Source organism: Chionomys nivalis, chromosome 14, assembly GCF_950005125.1.
Source record: "Chionomys nivalis chromosome 14, mChiNiv1.1, whole genome shotgun sequence".
NCBI classification, from domain to species: domain Eukaryota; kingdom Metazoa; phylum Chordata; class Mammalia; order Rodentia; family Cricetidae; genus Chionomys; species Chionomys nivalis.
In genome coordinates, this window is record NC_080099.1 from 39728408 (window position 1) to 39749345 (window position 20938).

The window sequence follows — 20938 nt, forward strand, 5'->3', positions numbered from 1 at the left end:
TGTTAAAAGTGTCTTGTAGAAAATATATTAAATCCAATTTTTGAGGTGCTTTTTCTATACCTCTTAAGAGTGCCCTGAGGGGACAGAAATTGAAGATTTTCTACCTCGATTCATGGAATGGGTTGTCTTAAAATCCTCTCTAATGTTCTCCTCTGTCCACAAGAAAATATGGGCTGGGTCCTCGGGAATGGTCCAAGGCCGAAGTAGCTACCGTAGTGAGAGAAATCCTTGAAGAATGCTGTTATTATCTCAGCATGGCAATTTCTTTTTATATTACTCATTATTTAATTAAGACCCAGAACTATGCAGGAAGCAGGCAGGCAGTTCCATTCCTCTTGAGGAACTGAGCACACAGTCTGACCTTGGAATACCTTCTTCTTAGGAATACCTTCTTAGAAGGCTTTGAGATAATGTGCAAACTGAAAAACCAGTTTGTTGTTGTCCATGGAAGCTGAAGTCCACTGTTTCCAATTGAGAAATAATTAATGCATAGTCCAAGCACAGCAGTTGGAATCTACTTTATTTATTTAAGGTATGTTCTATTATACATTAGCTTAGAATAAATTGGGGCAGGGAAATGAGTAAATTAGAACACTTTAGTCAAACTATTACTTCCCTGTTAGCTCCTTCCAGAATATTCTTCTCAACTTGTCTCCAGACTTTGAGGTTTATTTCAAAACTCATCTCAAATGTTGCCAATTCAAGGAATGCATGTAATCTTTCCTAAAATCCTAATTAGGAATGGGGATTTCTTAATCCATGTTTTATCTATGTTTTATCTATTCCTCTGGTATGGCCCTTGTGCATTTTGTAATATATGCTCCTGTTTTCAGGACTTCATTTATTTTCCCTCCATCCCTTATCCCTGTGCCTTCCTTTTCTTTATTGTTTCCATGTTTCTTGCTCATTTTTCTGTTCTGTACAACAGGCACTCATCTAACCCGTGCCCCTGACATCATCCAATGTACACTGAACCCCTGGAGTCATGAAGCGGTAGATGTGTGGATTTGCTTAATATCTCCTCCATGATAATAGTGGTCCTTAACAAATTCTTTTTTTCAAATGAATGCAAATGTAAATTTTACTGGGTCTGATCAAATACCCACAGGTTCCAAATAAATATATACAGAAGTTCAATATAAATTCTGGTTCTCTGATGTTAGACTAAATGGAGTTAATTTCAGATCAACTAACCCAGCAAGTATCACCAGGTCTCAATAGCTCTGGGGAGGTGTGAAGGAGACATCTGCACTGGAATCTTAGCTCTTCTGTTGGCTCTCAGTTGTCTAACCTCTCCATAAGTTCTTTCGTGTATAAAAAGATAAGGTTGTTTACTTTATCCTAGGGTTTTTAAGAAGATTAAATGAGATAATCTAGGCAGTATGCTTACCTGAGTAGCTAGGACCTAGTTAGTAAGAACAAGGGGAACTCAGAACTGAAGGGTTGTTATTATCACAACTATCATCATCTATTCGAAGCAAATCCTATCTCCATGCCTCAGAGCTTCTAAACATTGCATTTTCTGCTTGCACTGGTGTCTCTTCATCAGGACTGTTTAGCTATTCCCTATAGGTTCTGTAAGATGGCTGGCTATCTGTGTTGGTAGGAAACCTGCTTGACTTCTATGCTTTTCCTCCTGGGGCCTTTTCAGTGAGAGCCAAAAAATCTTCAGTTGAAACCGCATTTTGTTTTTCCTTTGCTATGTGGTATAATTGCTCTCTAAACTAAGCCTGCTCTTAATGTTCCAGTCCCCTTAATCATATCTTCGACTGGCCACCTCTCTGTTGCCTTTGTCACATTTGAAGGGAGCCAGCAGGATAATTGGTCTAGACTGCCAATCAAACATATGAATTACATCACTAGTGATGACCCTGGTAGGTCTAAGAGTTGCAGTGGGAGGGTATGAGCAGAGTATTTGTGGCCTTACAGGGTTTGCATTAAAGGGATGAAATAGCTCTGGGAATGCACTGGCCTAGCATGTGTGATGCCCTGAGTTTATACCCTGCACGGCAATAAATAAATAATAAAGATAAAAGGCAGTGAGGAAAAACAAGTTGTTTTAGAAACAATTCAGTACTTATATTCAGAGAAAAAGATTGCTGTAAAGCTAAACTGGGTAGGCTAAATAATTTACAGCCTCTCTCTTATTCAGAGAAGCCGTCCTGACTGACTATGTAAAGCAGCCACTGTCTTCCGCACCCATAGTTCTGCTTCTTCATTTTAGTTTGAACTGTCTGAAATCATCTTGTTGCTAGAATGCTTATTTTTGCACTGTCTCACTCTTTGAGAATGCTAGCTCAATTCACTGAGCCTCCGGTGCCTAGGAGATAGCTCCTGGAAAGCCCGTGTGAACGTGTGAATCTGATTTGTTTTCATTTGCTTTGCTTTGTTTTGAGGCAAAGTCCTGGGACTGCTCAGTAGTTGAGGTTGACCTTGAACTTTTGATCCTCCTTTCTCCACCTCTCATTGCTAGGACTACAGGCAAGCACCATCATACCTGATTTATGCAGTGCTGGGGACCCAACCTAAGACTTTGTGCATGTCAGGTCAGACAAGCGCTCGACCAACTGAGCTATATCCCTAGCCTGAATATATGAACTACTAGTTTTTGTCTGACCAAACGTACACATGAGCTTAATCTTCCTTCCAGATCCTAAGTTACTATGCTGTGGATTTCACAACTAGCTAGAAACTAGGAGAACTTGCACTAAAATTGTCCAACTCTGCTCACTCATGATAATTCAACTCAGTGTAAGCTGTGGTTAACCAGCTCTGGAGTGTTCCAGGCAGTGAACCCTGAGCTTGAGTTGCAGTAGACCCAAGTCAAATGTCTACCTTTCTGCAAATTAGCTTGGCTGGCATCAGAGAGCACAGAGCAATTGCCAACGCAAGTGAAGAACACTCCATGTCAGGCAGAATCCTAAGTACTTTACTGAATTGTTTGGTTTTTATTTGCTACAGCCTTTATGTTTTGGTGTGAATATTATGCCTGAAGAAAAGGACCAGTGCCTTACACGTCTTCTGCTCTATAGATTTCCTGAAGTCAGTAAATGCTCAATAAGCATACTCAATAGTGAACAAGTGTTTTGGAAGACATGGGTAGTAACTGACTGACCTGTCCAAGGCATTAGGAAACCTGTCCCAGAGTGGTGACATTTTATTTAAGGTGAGATGGAGGAATAGAAGCTTACTTTGACTTGAAAGTGGGAATGTGAACAGACTCATCTGGACTGGTCGTCAAGAAGTTACAGTAGGAAGTTAAGGCCTACCAGGCCAAAAGGAGCCAACCTGGGGTCTGACTGGCGCTGGTCATGTCTAGCCAATGAGCGGCGACCATGCGATGTCAAATGTCAGTGGATCAGAACACCTGGGTGCTGGGAGGGTTTATAAGTTTTTTTCCGTTGTTAAATAAATGAGCCTACTCTATCCCTTTCAGACGTTATAGCCCAGCTACAAGTTCCCTTCACCCATGGAATTTTGTGTCCTTTTTAGCACAATGAAAAATGATAACGATGAGGTTTCCCCTACAGGGGGCTGTAAAAGCATGCTAGAGGAAGATTCTAGCATAAGTTTCCCATCAAGCTCCAGCTTCAGTGAGAGCAGGCTGTGGGGACAGCTCCTGTGGGATCAAGCAAGCAGGCGGCCCAGCGTCCGTGGGCCCCAAAGCAAGTGAATCCAGGGGGAGCTGGCATGGCAGAGTGATTGCTTCTGATCTCCCTGGAGGTCCACCTGCTGAAGCTCGGAGCAGCCCAGTCTATAACATAGTGTTCAAGAAACACAATTGCTTTTCTCTCCCCTGTTTGATGTCAGAATCTTCCCTTCTCTCGGGACTCCACTCTGTGGGACTCCAGACCATCTCAAGCGGAACCTAAAATGGATCACTTTAGCTTTCCTTCCTCCTAAGCCTGTAACTTTCCCACTGGAGACTCCCGTCAACTCCCGCTTCTATCCTGCCCCCAACACCATCCCTGCCATTGCCGTCTCTTTTTCTTCTTGGACTTCAAACCCTTACAGTGCCCCTAATATTCTCCCTGGGCTAACATGGGGCAGGGGGTCAGAAGGAATTCCACTTTGATTTGGTGACTGCTAGCTCTTCATTTGTTATGCTTCCCAGTGACAGGGACCATGCATAAGGTCCTAAGACAAGGTGCAGATGTCTAACATTAGCCATCAGGGCCTTAGAATCCCAAGGAATATCCTCATCTCCCCTCCCTGCAATCATGGCCTCTGTGTGTTTGTCTGCTTTCATAGGCTATGCGTCCCTTTACAAAAGGGATGGTATCTTACACTCCATTCCCCCATCAATTCTTCTAAGGCCTAATCACCCATCTCAGTGTCTTCAAACTGTTGCATGAAAATGACAAGGGCCATGATTTAGGACAAGGTTATTGGGGAACACTTCAGCTGTGTTAATCCATGAAAAACAAGGCATGAAAACAAACTCCTTGCTGAACAGGTTCTTGAAGCTCCAAAGCATATTGTTGGCCCTGGAGGATCTGAGTCAGCTGGTCCAGCACTGCAAGAACCTAAACCTTCAAAGAGTGCCAGGTGATTCCAGCATAGAAAGATGTCCCCTTTGAATAAATTATTGCATCTTCCTAGCCTGCCAAATGGGGCTGCTGAGAGGAGCAAAGAGGAAAAAGGACAGGAAGGCACACAGGAGCCGTCCAGATGAAGTGCAACACATTGCCTGCGTTAGAGTTTGTCCCTGAAGGAAGTTCCCGATTCTTCCTGTCCCTTCCTGTTCTTCCTGTGGGGAGGCGGGACTTATGGGCCTAGCAGGAAATCGGCCTTTTTAAATTTGCACTGGAGAATTTATTCTTAACTCAGGTCAAAGTGTGCTGAGAGCTGAGCATTGGCCTTCTTGGGACTTAGGCACAGCCTGTGGGGTCTTTCCCTTCTGATGGATGGAGCAGTGTTCTGTTTGCTTTGTATCTATTTAGTTTTCTGTAGGTAGATACGGACAACAGTGAGTGCTTTCTCGCTCAGGAAACACTTGCTCATTGCTGTTGATTCAGAAGGTGCTTCCTGCACACAAGTCTACTGTTTAACTGACACTAACACAGAATAGAGGGTTGTGGATCCATGATGACTTTGGTTGAATGATCTATGTCAGCTTTTCATAGGCTCAAGCTCACTTCATTTCGGTAACAAAGGACCTCTGAAAAGGAGAGATAAAATACCTTTCAAAAGGTTTCACCTATACAGTTTGGGTTATTCATTCACCTGTTTATTGAACTAAACTTTGATGAGTGCCAGGTAACATTTACATAGATGAATTAGACCTTGATGTCTACCTAGAGTAGTTTCCAATATGATCGTCTAGGTATGATAAGTAACCAGAGCACTATCCTCTGACTGAGGGTGGCTATTACTACAAAGAGCACAAAGAATCAGGCTTATGAAGCACTTACTGCAGGGAGGAGAGAGGAATCCCGTGTGAGGGAAGACCTGAGTGTGTGTACGATATTGGCAGAAGCCCAACCATATCAAGAAACCTAGAGCTTCAGACTCAGAGAAAAGGGCAGTCTTCTCCCCAAGGGTGAGGCACAGAAGAAAATGATGAAGTTTTCTGTCCAATGGGAGACACAGAGGGAAATGACAAAATCTCTCCAATGGGGAGACACAGAGGTAAAGAACAAAGCCTTACCTCCTGGTTGGAGTGTGGAAGTTGACAAAGCACAGAAAATGTCCACCATAGCTGCTTTCTCCACCCACTCCTAAGACACTGCCCTCCTGAAGACTGTGTCTATCAGCACTGTTTAAGCCAAGCCTGTCTTTGTGATCCAGCTGCACTCCATAAACCCTGCCTTCTTGTTTATCTGTCCGTAACAACCCAGCCTCTCTGGTCAGCTCTGGACAATAAATTGAGCTTCTAAGGCACTGAGGTTTATTTCCAGTCAAGAACTGAGGCCACCTAGTCCCAGCTTTCTGTCTGTCCATCCATTTGTGTTTTTCATTATTCCCTCGTTGCCACAGTCGGGTACAAGTCCTGGAGGCCAGGCATGGACTTGGCAGCCTTCAATGTGCTATTTCCTTCCTATGCACCCACCATTTTGCTCACCCTCACTGTAGTGTATTCTGTTATTATCCTCATCAGCACACCACGAGGCTTCAAGGTGACCTAGGTGTCCCTGTGAGTTCATGCCAACACTAGGGTCTAACGTCAAAGGCTGCCAAACATTGGTGCCACACATCTTAACCACACCCACCATTCTGAACCTCTCGGAGGGGCACACATTCATACGTGATTAGGCCGACACGGCAGCAATGTGGGAGTTTACCAAGCGCCCGCAGTGTGCTATGTGTTTTACGGTTAGTTGTCCCACTTCTTCTGAGAATATACATGGTGAACCATGTTTACTTCCTGTTTTACAGCTGAACAGAAGCCTCAGGTTAAGCAGCCACACTGTCTCGAATGTGAAGGGTCTCTTAGGAAGAACTTACCTCACCCACTCCACGCTCCCGGGTTCTGAGTTTGAAATCACTCACAGGGCAAGCAACATCACTTAGGCCAATGGTTCTCAACCTTTCTTATGCTGTGATCCTTTGATATAGCTCCTCATGTTGCGGTGACCCACGCCCCCAACTATGAAATTATTTTTGTTGCTTCTTCATAACTGCAATTTAGCTACTATTATGAATCCTGATACAAATGTTTGATGTGTAGGATATCTGATGTGTGATCCCTGAGGAAGGGTCATTCAACCTCAAAGGGGCCGGGACCCACAGGTTGAGAACCACTGATTTAGGCTTTTTTGTTTTGTTTTCTAAACTGTATATAGGAATGGCCATGGTAAAGAAGGTTTTGTGGTGATCTCAGTACTAGATGGCCTGTCTGTGTCTGCCAGTGATTTTTATAAAGTTTCTCATCATCACAAGAGAGCAGAAGTGGGAAGCTGGGGAGGCCGGGATTGTAGAGCTGTGTTACAATGGTTCTGAGGTTTTTCAAGGCATGGTTTTATTTTAATTCATATTTTTTCAAAGCCCCACTCAGGGGAATATTTGCTTTCTTTCATTGACTACTTAAATCATTCCCTTGTGTCTCTGAAAGCAGCACAAAGGATGCTTGCTCTTTCTCTTCATCATATACAATAGTGCCGTTGACAGAAGTTATAAATCCTGGCTGCAGCCCCACGCTTGCCTGCCTTCCAGTGCCTGCTGCAGCCACGGCCACTTTATTTCATGCACCAAACTAACCTAGTGCCAACTTAGGGTCCAGTGATCAGCCACATCTTTTTATAGTTTCTCTCTCTCTGTGTCTCTCTCTCTCTCTCTGAATTTTAGAATAACCATATAATTCCTGCACTAACTTACTTCCCGTATTTTTCTATGCCATCAGGCTCCTGAGCTGTTGAAGGGTCTGTTCCCTTGAGTTGGCCTCTTCCCTTGTGTTGTGCCTTTATATTTGTCCAGGGGGCTGCTCAGGATCAAATTTACGCTTCAGTGATACGGCTGGGGTGGGGTGGGGGGAACGGTGGGATGCTACAGTGAAGCATAGACTCTGTCTGGACTAGCCCTCCATCCCTGATGACGCAACCCAGCTTTTGGCTTCACCTAAATGATAAATAGCCCTATTGTTTGAGCTTTAGAATTTAAAAAAAAAAAAAAAAGAGGAACTAAATCTAGATTAAGCAGAGGACAGAGATCCATTTCATTGCACTGTACTTTAATATTCCTGAGATCCGTGGCATTACGGGTGGCTCTTTTGAACAGCCATCCCCTCCAGGGCAGAACACTATGCTGTCTTTGTTTAATCTGATCTTTCAGCTAAATAGGAGATGGTCACTTATCCTCACCACTGCCGTGTCTGGCTGCGTTGCTGTTACTGAGAGACGGACACACCGGGAAAGGTAGACGCTCCAGGCAGAACGTTTCAGCGTGTGTTTACAGGCAGGACTGACTGACTTACTCAGCAATCCTGCTCGGAGGAGCTCCAGCCAATGAAGAGGCTCTATCCCAGCTTGCTTGGGGGCTTCTGAGTTTGAGCAGCCTGCAGAAATGTAAGGCATTGCTTCCAGGCGCTGATGGCAAAATGGGACCCATCTCCAGTTATTCCTTGGGCTTCCCAGCTCTGCAGATCTGGGAGAGAACCTACATAAACATATTGGTGATGTAGCCAGCTTTCAAGGCCGAGAGAATCCTTATGGATTCGGGAGACTGGTTTTTCATTTAGAATTTTCTTTTTCCTTTGGAAGATGAAATGCTTCTCTCGTTACCTGCCTTACATCTTCAGACCTCCAAACACCATCCTCTCTTCCAGCTGCCACACGGAAGGTACAGACCAGAGAGGGAGAGTGTCTGGGTGGGTGGTACAAAGTGGGCTGGTGTCTGACTTCCCACAGGTTCTGCTGACGCTGCTTTCTGCAGCTTCAGCTTCGTTCCTGGGGAAGCTCGTAGCTGATATATAGATTTGCTCCGAAAATCAGCCTGCCTCCTCCAAGGAAAGGGAAGTGTTTTCTGAAGAGCAGGCTCGTGTTGCGAAGGTGATCTCAAAGCTGGCAGCCCATCTGAAGTCATTCAGAAATATTTTGTCAATTTCCCTCGTTCCGTTTACCATGCAAACAAGTCGTTGGAACTAGTGCTGAGGAAAAACAGTCAGGGGATGCTGCCACACACGCTTATCCTAGCTCTGTTATGTCACTGCTTAATAACTTGGTGCATGCCCAAGAAAGCAATTAGCAAAATAGAATTAGCCTCGTCTGTGACTGGGGAGTGCTGGCTGTTAGGCTGGAGTTCGGTCTGTACTTAGGTGGCTCAGTTTGGGTACTTGCTGGAAATGTGATTTGTGGGGTTTCTAAGTGAATTCTCTGAAAGGAGCATGGGCTGGGCTTTGCCCAGAATCTATCTGGGACAACCTCGGGTTCTAGCCTGCCATGGCATGTATACAAGGGTATGTACTTTCTCTGTGCATGTGTGCGCTTGGCAAACATCTGGCAGGACCTCTTCCACTAAGCATTGCGGTTCTCAGCATTTCTCCACCAAGGAGCTGTTTGTGTTTCTTCCGTGTGGGATTTGCCTGTTTCCTTTGATCTGATGTTCCCAGGAAAGTGTGGTTTCACGCAAAGCTACCAGGCTGGATAATCGTCACCTTTGGTAGTTATTCTAAAAGTGTATTAGAAGGGGCACCAACGGCGAGTCCACCTCTGTCCAGCCACCATCATCCTGGGTGGAGAGGGCGTGCAGCCTGTTCTGAATCACCCTTATTTCTCATTCTTGCAGGAGGAGTCTGGGATTGAGGGCTGTGGATAGCATAAGAGAGAAGCAGACTTCGGGGATGAAGTAGATTTTCAAACATTTCCCATGGGAAAAGGGAATAGGTGCTTGGAATGACTTTAACATTGAGACTGAGGATGACATTTTCATAGACACTGATTTCTTAATATGTTATTTTTATATGTGCATGCGTCCCTTTAAATGTGTTGGTAGCTAAAGGGCAAATGACCCACTGGAAATTTTTTCTCCTTTGTGGAGGCGGGGAAGAACCTAATAAATCTACATGTATGCTTATAAATATTGGGGAAGGAGATAGAGGAAGGTAGCATGGATCAGAGTTTCCAAAGTTTCCCACATGCAGAAGACCTAAAGCCATTTGGAAGGGGCCTTGATGGCTTTATATTCTGATTGGCTCCCAGATTGCCTCCCTTCTTCTCTCCTCCCAGCTTGGACTCTGACAACCCAAACACTTGATCTCAGTTGGTGTCCTGTGCATTGATCAGACTAAATACGCTGATCATAGAGACAAAGCTGCTACCACAACAAGAATGTTTTCAAGTATTTTTAAATGGATTTGATGAATTCTATCAAAATAGAAACCTCACTTTGTCTCAAAACAAACAACTTCTGCCTCACCCCCATCAATAGACACAGAGATGGAAACCAGGAGCCTGTGTTTGAATTCCTTGTGAATCTAATAAAGACAATTAGGAAAGAAAATAGCCTCCGCCGGAATAGCATCATGGACGAGGCCTTGGGACACAGTGAAAAAGACATGAGTCAGATACCCAGCCAGCTGGCCCACTCTATTTAATTGCTCTGCACCCAATCTCTTCTTGTAATACACAAGTAAGAAGCACTCATCCCATGGAGGTTGAGAATGAAATGTGACTGATAGCAGCCTTCCTAAAGCTCTGTAAATGACAGGCACTGTCTGACTTTGATTATAGTGTCCCGTATTTCCTGGGCGGTTCACATTTTCTTTCCTCTTCCATCTCCCAACCCACTTCCTCAAACACATGGCAGTGTCACCCAAAACTAGTTACCTTATTTAAAGTTCATAGCAGGAGAAAAGCATGTCAAAATGAGTATGAGTTTGGTTTGCTTTTTGCTAGATATGTTTCTTCTTAGCAACTTTGCTACTCTACATTTGAGCCTATTTATTTACACCTATGAATGCCATGTTTTATTTAACTGGATAAGTGAAGAAGGAATAATTTTTCTTATTAGAAAATAAATCCAAAATGACTCCAACAAGTTCCCTAAGAAAAATTCTAAAACAACTTTAAGATGTAAAGTCTTTCTGGGCCTCTTGAGGGAAGAACACCATATAGTGAAGACTTGAGTTGTCTTCCTGTTGTTTCCCCACAACAGGAAGATGCTGGCTTGGAACCCTACCTCTTCTAAATGCCAGCAAGGTGATGTTAGGTGTTGGCGCCTCTGAACCTTGGTTTCCAGGAGATGGATTCAAAGAAATACATTCAGAATACCACAGAGGGGGCTTTGCTAATGGCAATAATGATGGCAAACTGGTCTTCATGTACACTAAATTTACTATATCCAATGCATTGTCCAAACACAAAATGATACTTCATACAGAAAGTACGTCCAGAATATTACCTTCATAAATTAGTGCCTTTTTTTTTTTTTTTGGCTTTCCCTCTTTCTCTGATATTTAACCCATCAGATGAAGGCTTGTCTTCTCATATAGTAATCAGAGTGATTTGTTTAAAATATGGAGTCCTGGGGCTGATGAGATGGCTCAGCAGCTGGGAATTCCTGTTGCTCTTTCAAAGAACCTAAATTCGATTCTCAATACCCACATGATAACTAACAGACATATATAGCTCCAGTTCCAGAATATCTGACCCCTCTTCTGGCCTCCACAGGAACCACACATGCAAATGATGCACACACATACATGCAGGAAAAACACCCCATGCACATAAGAAATACATACATACATACATACGTACATACATACATAAATATTTTTTAAAGGGGTGTCCTATGGAGATGGCCCTGTAGATAAAAGAAAAGCTGTTCTGTATAAGCCTGAAAGCCTGAGTTCAAATACTTAGCATTCATACAAAAAGTTGGACATGGCTGTGCAAACCTATAATACCAGTGCTAGGGAATGAAGAGGTCACTGATTAGCCCACCTACTCCAGATGGCAAGCTTCTGGTTCAGGAGTTCAAATACTTAGCATTCATACAAAAAGTTGGACATGGCTGTGCAAACCTATAATACCAGTGCTGGGGAATGAAGAGGTCACTGATTAGCCCACCTACTCCAGATGGCAAGCTTCTGGTTCAGTGAGAGATCATCTCAAGGCAGTAAAGAGTGCTAGAGGAAAGGGCTTCCAATACTATTCTGGCCTCTGCATACATGTGCACCCATGCATTCACATGCATGCATCACATTAGATAGGAGAGAGAGAGAGAGGAGCTACTTTCCATCCTGTGCTCTCAAACATAGCTGTATTTAAAATCCTATTTGTTCTGTTACCTGTTCAACCTCTCTCTTTGTTTGGCTTAACGTATCGCCATCTTGCCCGGCCTCTAGCCACACAGTCCATCGTTGGTCCCTCCAATAATAGGCTATTAGGTCCATAATACACTGTTACTCCAGCCTTCAACTCCAGTTCCATCCCAGAAGCCATCCCTGACCCTCCACTCATCATAGCTATTTAAGACCATGTTTCTCCACTTCAGAGGACACAACTAGTTTGCCGTGGCAAATAAATTGTGATGGCATCATTGCTATGATGAATGACAGCAGCGTGGGAGCAAGCCCATGTGTAACTGTGCGCCCTTCTGTACCGCGAGCACCAGGACAATGTCAAGTGCAAAATAGACACTGAATGGATTCATGCAGGTAAAAGGATGACACATATGTGGGTATCGTGTAGATAAGTGCAAAATCATGTGCATCACATTGCAAAAAGCATCCCAATAGAAACATATAAACACAACACAACCGTCATATAAACACACGTTGTCTTAGTCGTTGCAGGTTGGGGATCATCAAGCAGACTTACTTTAAGAGACCAATTTTGCTGCAATGCTAATTTTTTGATTCATGTTTGTTTATTTTTGTCTGTCTGAGAGTGCATTATGGTGCTTGTAGAATCAGCTCTCCCCTTCTGCCATGTTGGTTCTGGGCATCAAACAGGTTGTCCTGAGTACCTTGTCAATGCACACTTTACCAATTGAATCATTGAGTTGGTCCTATGGTTCTTTACCTTGAGATAAAAGGATGTAGTCTGAAACAAGAACAGCCAAATTATGATACGGTTGGATAGTGGTTTGAGAAGTCGCTGTAGTATCTTCTATGCGGACTGAGTTACCCCTTGATAGGAAAGGAATCATCCAGGAGAAAAAAATGAATTCATAATTGGAGAGACAGCTAAGTTATAGCTAAAAGAAACGATTAAAGGCAGCATACTGGCCAAAGGGAAATAAGAAGTCACAGGAATGGGTGGGCAGTGAAGTAAAAGGAGACTCGCTGCTATTTTTTGGAACCTAATTCGGGAGCAGACACTGGAAGACTTTCTTTGGTTATTAATTAATCAAGGTATGGTTACTGTCCTAAACAAACAAGGGGGTGTGCCTTGCAAGTGCCCCCTCTGCAGCATGAATTGCTCTTGTTGCACTCCCATGCATAACCCCCACTCATCCTGGAAACTGATCTAAAAGAAGTCTTTCTGGGAAGACTTCTTCAGGACTTCAAAGATGAAGGCTGTAAGTCATACAAGCCATAGACACAGAGGAGAGAATCTCCAAGAAAGACACGCAACCCCAAGGAAGCCTGTGGAGCCAAGCTGAAAGTCAGAGCCTATGTCGAGAGTCTCTGACCTGCTCCTCACAATACCCATCCATATTGAATATCATTTTCACAATGTTTTAAATGACGAATTGTCTCAGCCAAAACTTTGTAAAGTAACAGAGCTGAGAACCAAGCCTCAACCCTCTAACCCTAACATTAGAGCCTCTGTAGCCTTCACAACAGCCTGAACACTTTCTTCTGAGTCAGTGTGAAGACAGCCCTCCCCGGTGTTTTGAAAGGATCTACTTAACTTCACACATATCTGTGTCCTGGAGAACTAGACGCTGGATTTTGCTCCACTCACCTTCATTAGATATTCAAGACACCACTTTAAAATTGAGGGCTGAATGGGAAAGTGGATGGACAGACTCACCCATGTTCTGTCAGAAGGGTCATCTTGAAACATCTCTTAATGTCATCTTCAATAAACTTTCTGTAGGTCACTTCCCACACATACACAAATGCACATTTTTCTAACTCTTTACTGTGTCATAAAGAATACTAATATAAAGATAAGTAAAAGACATAGTGCTATAATTCCATTATGTGTACATGGATGACAATGTGTGTGTGTGTCTACTTCCAACAATAATGTTGAGGTGAATAACGTTCTTGACATACCCCAGGGAAGCTGGGTGACGTGTCTGTAGCCTCACTTTGATTGGGAGCAGAAGTTAGGATTAGAATTCATGCAGTCCGATGTCAGAGCACATATACAAAGAATGGACTCCGCATTTTTTTTGCTTTTTATATATTTACAGAATTCTTATTTGCCTTGTTTCTTAAATCCTTTTCTCAATCCTTTCCTCATATTTAGAAGCATCCCACTCTTCAGAGCCCACATCACATGTGCCTCCCCCAACAGCTTTCTCTGCCTACTCATTTTCTGATCAACCTCTCTCATCTTCACAAATACACACCTGCTTTTAAAACCCTTTCCAAAGCATGGTGTGTGTGTGTGTCTGTGACATGGAAATCACAACAGCTACACCAAGGGAATTTTGTTAAGATCAAATGGGACAAGATCATTTTGTCATTTGCTACTACTTTATGTCTTAAGTATATTTTTAAAATATGATGGGCAGTGGGTGAGTGGGCCTACTGAGGATCCGCTGTATGAAGATCTCATTCCCCCTCTTCGTTCCAGCCATTTCATGCCTTCACTCTGGCCACTCTCATCAACACTAGGGTTTTCTTTCTACAGAGCCTTTTTGTCCACACACACACAGTAAGTCACCTGGCCACACTCATCTCATAAACCTGTATCTTCCTTCATCGATGGCCCAATCTCCTGCTCTCCTTGGAAGACTCTTTTGTATTGGCTGTCACCCTTCTTTTCTCCAGTTTCTTCTTTGTGCCATTCTACCAAGATGGGTTTTCTCAGAGTCACAGCCATCCTTACAATGAATCTAGTTATCTTTGCTAGGTCTCCTCTGAGTAACGCGCAGCATCACCATCACAGGGGACTGTAGACTTGCTGCTTCCTTCTTGTCTTCTGGGTTTGATTCTTCTGTCTTCTTTACCTCACCGTCCAGCCCTTCTTAGACTCCTAAGATGCTTTCCAGCTGCTTGCCCAACAGTTCTACCTGGAAGCATAGTAGGAATCTCAAAACAGAATTGGTTGATTTCTGCCCTGGAGAAAACCTGTTTGTCCAGCATTCCTTTCCATCTTAAGAAATAAGAGAGAACTCCATTCTCCTAGTTAGACCTGACACCCCCCCAAAAAAAAACTTTAGAATCATTCACAACTCCTCCTTTCCCTCATATTCATCTTCCAATTCTGTGGTAAATCCTCCTGGGCTTAGCCTCCTAAAAATACCTACAGTTCAATCATGCTTTATCACAGTCATCTCGCAAAACGTTTCTTCAACAGAGAATCCTTTCCCAGCCTTCCATCTGAAGCCAAGCAATCTTAATCTCCCCCGCCTCACTCCCTCCTTTATTTTGCTCTGATTTGTTTTATTTTATAGCACCTACCTCGCCTCACTTTTACATACCAATTAACTTATTCATTGCCTGCTTTCCTCCACTGTACACCTAATGAGGCAAAGGTTTCCAATCGAGTACAGTCCTTAGCTGCTAGGAAGTGTGTAACCAGCATTTGTGTGCTGCATGAAGGAACATATGAAGGAGTGTTTGCTTGAAGTTTTAGTATGATGTGGGATACATGGATATGTGGATACGTGCCCTGAAACCAGACAATACTGAGATCTAGTCACTGCCTTGATAATGATTAACAGACTTTCAGTTATTAAACTAGTGCATTTGTTCTCTAACAATAGCAGCATACGATTAAGAAAATGAAAAAAAATAGTGCTGGAAAGTACCAACCATAATGTTTGTATCCATTCAATGGATGGAATATCGTGTGATTTCCTTTATCCCTGTTGGACTTACCACAGTGGGAGCCATATATAGGTATTAGTAGTTTCTGATATATTGATTTTTTTGTGCATGGTCTTGCCTACAAAATTAGCTTGTTATGTGCCTGTGTTAATCATACAGTTAATATATTTCAAAAATACCACCTTTGTACCTTTAGTTGTTAATATATCTCAAAAATACCACCTTTATACCTTTAGCTAGATGAAGATATAAGGCAAGGAGTGGTTGGTTAGGTAAAGTGCCCAGAACCACCAGGCTAAAATGTAGTCTATCAGGATTTGTGCCCAGACTGTCTGATGCTGGAGTCCAAGTTCTTATCTGCCCCACCACATTTCAGGAATTGTCCTCAACACATGGGGAAATGAAAGATGGGAGTCTTCCTAGCTTAAGGTGCAAACACACACACACACACACACATTCACACACACAACTTTGTTCATTGCTTTTAACCCCAACTGTGCATAAGAATCACCCACAGAAAATCCATATGACTGTATCACAGTTCTTCAAGATTGGAATTCCTGGACATGGAAACTCTAGACATAGATTATAGAATTTCCAAGTTAAATATTCTGTGAGTCAGAGTTTGGAATTAAATAGTGAAGGTAGAGGAAGGAGTATATACAGGCTCAATGGGAGAGTCCTGCGGGAGGGCAATTGCTCAATCAGTTTCCCTGAAATGACAGAGTAAAAACCTGCAGCTGCAGAGACTTTGTTTGTAATAAAGGCTCAAAGATATCTGACAGGAGTGTGGCTGCCCTGAGGAGAACCAAGGTCGTTGTTTCCCTCCTGAAAATTCACTTAGTTACCTTCTGTTCAGTATTTGTCTGCTGCAAGGTAACTGTAAATTTTCTTCAAGCTGCACTATTTGGGTATTGACTAAAATGTCTACCAAACATAGAGAAATCCAATTCCTTGGGCTTTAAACTTGGTCACATACAAAAGAAGGGATAAAATTTATGCACGTAATGAACAGTTGCTTTAGTGAATGAATGTGGCAATTCATTTCAAGTATAGGGTGTGGTACCCAAGAAAAAATGATGGAGGAAGGTCATTGGCTAATAAAGAAACTGCCTTGGCCCATCTGATAGGGCAAAATTTAGATAGGCGGAGTAAACAGAACAGAATGCTGGGAGGAGGAGGAAGTGAGCTCAGATGCAGGGCAGCTCCTCTGAGAGACAGATGCCATGCTCCCCTCTCCCTGGCAGATGCAATGAAGCTCCGACCCAGGATGGACGTAGGCTAGAATCTTCCCGGTAAGCGCACCTTGGGGTGCTACACACATGAATAGAAATGGGCCAAGCAGTGATTAAAAGAATACAATGCATGTGTTGTTATTTCGGGTATAAAGCTAACCATGCGGGAGCCGGGCTGTGGGAAAAGGCCCGCAGCTCCCTACTACAAAAAAATTAGCTAGTAATATTAATATTCTTCACATTTGGAGAGATCTCAGGAGTCAACTCTTGGCCTATGCACTTGAATATGGTGTGGTGATGGGAAGAAGTCTTGGGCTAGCTGTCTTAGCTTCAGGTCATTTCCTGACACTGCCATGCCTTCAGAAGCTGTCTAATTCTGTGCTGGAGAGTTGACTCGGAGAAGAGTAAAACCTCATTGCTCTATGACATTTGTGTATAATGTCCCTCCAAAGGCTCATGGGAAAGCTTTAGTCCTCTGCACAGTGCGCTATTAGGAAACAGCAGAACCTTTGAGAAGTAAGATCTGGTGGCAGGCTTGAGATCATTGGAGGAATGCCATGAAGGAGGAAGTGGGACCATAGCCCTCTCCTCTTCCTGTTCTTAGCCATGGGCTGCAAAGTGAGTTAATTTGCTGGGAGCTGCTTCGAGGGTGGAGGATGGGCTGTGCCGCCACAGGCTCTAAAGCAAAGGAGCGAATAGATTCTATAATGTCCATCCTGAGATGGAGGAAACTGTGAGCCCACATAACCTTAATCCTTTATAAGCCAATTATGCCAGACTCATCTGTTACAGTAACAGCAGGTCACACAACAATGCTATTGTTGGGCAATGTGATATATACTGTGCAATGTACAACCCCTGCTCGTGTCTTCCCACACCTGGAAGCAGTAATTATTTTCAAGAGTTCATGAGAAAACCCATAAGGAACTTGCAAGCCAATAGAAAACACAGAGAATGGAAAATATGTAATAAGAGCCAACTATGTGTCCATGATGGTCATGTTGTCTCATGGAGATTAACGACTATGGCAATCCTATAACGTATTAGCCGTACTGTACAAGCGAACACACCAAGTGGGGACTGTACAGACGGCTTCGTTAGTTGGAAATACTAAGAATCTGCTGAGTTCTGGTTTGGACTTATCTGTCCTTTATGTGTCTGTTTATCTACCTTTAGAATGGAAGAAACATGTTTATTGTAAAGACCTGTGATGCTGAGCAGAATGTGCCCGGTGGACACCTAAGAGCCTCTGTTTCCTCTGAGAGCTTCTCTGTCCAGGTCTTTCCAGCGACACACTGCCGATTTGGTCTGATTGCGCAGCCAGAGTCCCTCCCAGTCCACCATGTCCTCACGCAAAGGGATCTGCTTTCACTTTTGGTTCTCCCAAACTCTTACCCATTTGCTGGCATTTGCCTGTACCCAACACTAGTCAGTGCTGTTTTGATTTGTGTTCCTGGATCCATATTTTCTTCCTGATATCTGTGCCCTTAGGCCTTTCCTTCGTTGGGACCCAATTTTAGAACTGTAATAGGAAAATCACAGACAGTGAAATCATTGTCGTTGTTAGGGAGCCTGGTCCATTAGTTTTCTGAGTCATCGTTTCTTCACAGGCAGCGTGGACTGGGAGAAAAGATAGGCTGAGATGGCCAAGGTCTTTATCTTCCCAAGTGTCTGTAAAGGCAGTGAGCAACAAGAGCAATTGGGAGGCAGATCTAGATATAGTCTCAAAGATGTGCTTTAGGGAAGCCTGCTGGAGAACCTGCTGGTGATTCATGGAATGTCACTGTTCTGGAGATGGCAGTAGCAACTGGGGCTGGTGAGCATCCTTGTCAGTGGAGTCACTCGTATACTCTTCCATCCATTCCAAAATGACAGAAACAGGAGTAAAGAGCATCTCCATCATGTGTCAGATGCCAGATAGGTGATTGTTCATCAATACCAAAAATAGATGTAGTTTCTGCCATTGTGGGAGGCAAATAAATTAATTGTAGCCCATGACAACACTGCCATGGCGAGTGTTGGCATCAGGGCAAGGTCTGATGAGGCTTTGTTCATTACGCAGAGGAAGATAGGACGACCCGAGGAAGGGTCACTGCACTGAGTTCTGAAGAATGGATAGAGCATAGTGAAGTAAAATGAGGGGGAATTTTGCAGGTCAAGGAGAGCATGTCTGAGGTCCAGTCAACAGAAAGCTAAGGTGAATCAAGAGGAAAGAAGGGCTTGCTCGTGGCTTAGTGACAGACGCCTAAGACAGGGTTACGTTCTTGGCATGGAGGAATAGGTTACAAAAATTAAAAACAGCGAAGAAAAGCCAGTTGGCTGCACACAGAGACCAAGAGGGGAAGGTTAAGGCTTTAGAGGCACAAAACCTCATGTGTCTGTGCCTGTGAGTTATAGAGTTTCATCTCAAACTAAAGAGAAACTGAAAATTATAACGGGATAAATTTCAGAAAACAATTGTTAGATTGGGTAAAGTTTTGAAAATTTACGTAACTGCTCTGAAAAGATTAGGGGGAAAAGAATATATAACACGCTTCATGGAGTGGGACTCACTAAAGCAGATATGTGATCTCTAAAAGTATCTTTTCTGTTTCCTTAGATTAAGTAGACATGTAGTTGTCTCATTGTGTGCTCTGAATTCCTGAATTTTGTTTGTGACAGTCTGAATAATATGGGAACCTGTACCTTGTCCTGACATCCAGAAAGATTTCTATTCTAGTGAGTGACAGCAGAAGCAGTACACTATGCTTTTTTTGACAGCCAGGAAATATTCCAGCATGGGATGGAGGCTTCTCTTCTAGACTCTGTATTTGAAAGCATGATATTTAGAAGTCAAGAAAGGCTGTCTTAGGGCAGAGTCTCTAAGAATGCTTTCAGATCTTGTTGATTCAGCAAGCTGGAGCTGCTGTATCAAAGTCCTTAGAGAGCGGTGCACATATGCTCAGCTGTGTATTCATATGTAAGCACCACAGTGGGTTGTCAGAAGAGATAGGACCAAAGCCAGTCCTGTAAGGAAGGCAAGGAAATGTCTATCTTAGTGACTACTCTCTCTTTTCATGGTCCTATGAAAAAGACTGAATTGAAACAGGGGTTTCAAATTCCTTCAAGTAGCCTCCAGTGACTGCACCATCAGTCATGGCCATTGTTCTGGCTAGTCTTACATCAAACTGACACAAGCTAGAGCTATCTGGAAGGAGAGAGCCTCAACTGAGAAAAGCCTTTACATACGATCCAGCTGTAAGAGATTTTTTTAATTAGTGATTGATCAGGTAGTGTCATCCCTGGGTTGGTGGTCCTGGGTTCCATAAGAAAGCAGGTTGAGTAAGCCATGAGGAGCAAACCAGTAAGCAGCATCCCTCCATGGCTTCTGCATCAGCTCCTGCCTCCAGGTTCCTGCCCGATTTGATTCCTGTTCCTTCATCCTGTAGTGATGGACTACAATGTGGAAGTGTAAGCCAAATAAAGCCTTTCCTCCTCAACTTGCTTTTTGGGCATGGTGTTTCATTGTAGCAATAGTAACCCTAAGACATATTCAGAGACCTCTCTGTGTCTAGTAAAGACAGGGGAAACATCAGAATTAGGATCAGGGTTGTAACAATGGGAAAAGGAAGCTGAGGTGTGACTTTCACAGACAGGCATGTTGTTCCCCAAGTCAGTAGGAGAGCATTGCTGAGGACCTGCTAAGAGAAGAGCCTTTGGATTGAAGCCAGAAGTCAAAGGGCAGAGGTCATCTCCTCCTCCGCCTGGGCACAGAGCTGTTTCTGGTGACACTGTTGTGTCCTTGCGACCCCATTTACTCCAGGAAATTTTCATCACAGAGCCTGAACTAGAAGGGGGTGCAGAGTCCTGTCTACCCCACCCCCACCCCCCAGCATTTCACAAAGCCATCAGCATAGCTGCTCTGTAAACCGCTGTGCTCAGCTTATACACCCCCTGCACCGTGGTTTGTTCTTCCAATCCTGTCACCACCATCCAGTGATGCTTGGATACCAGGAGAAGCTCTGCAGGACAGGAAAGTTCCCAAGGATGCAACACTGTAAAGGTACTTCATTAGGCCCTGCTGGCACGCATCTTGTAAGCCCTGGGGAGAGAACCAGAATCAGCTTCCAGCTACGTTCAAATAGCTGAGCCAAGTTTATGCAACAGCCTGATTACTTTACAGTTTTGTAAAGAAAGCACATCTTTCTTTGAAATTGGCCCTGTTCACACACACAGAATAAGCTGGAAACTTAATAAACTTTCCAGAAGTCTCTTCTAAGTGCTTCCTTCCTCATATGGGGCCCTTAACAATTCAATTCCAGACTGGGTATCT

General features: G+C 43.6%; 1 protein-coding gene across 4 annotated transcripts in view; it reads left to right on the forward strand.

Moving 5' to 3' along the window:
• The first annotated feature begins 7937 nt into the window (after positions 1–7937).
• The window catches only part of Ppp2r2b (protein phosphatase 2 regulatory subunit Bbeta), a 401170-nt gene continuing 388169 nt past the window's right edge, over positions 7938–20938 (forward strand). The window contains exon 1 of one of the 4 annotated variants that reach the window (XM_057788682.1): positions 7938–8277. In XM_057788682.1, the coding sequence (XP_057644665.1) occupies positions 8204–8277 (74 nt within the window). In that variant the 5' untranslated portion in view covers positions 7938–8203. The remainder of the gene's footprint in view (positions 8278–20938) is intronic. The other 3 variants (XM_057788684.1, XM_057788683.1, XM_057788685.1) reach the window with 3 other exon arrangements.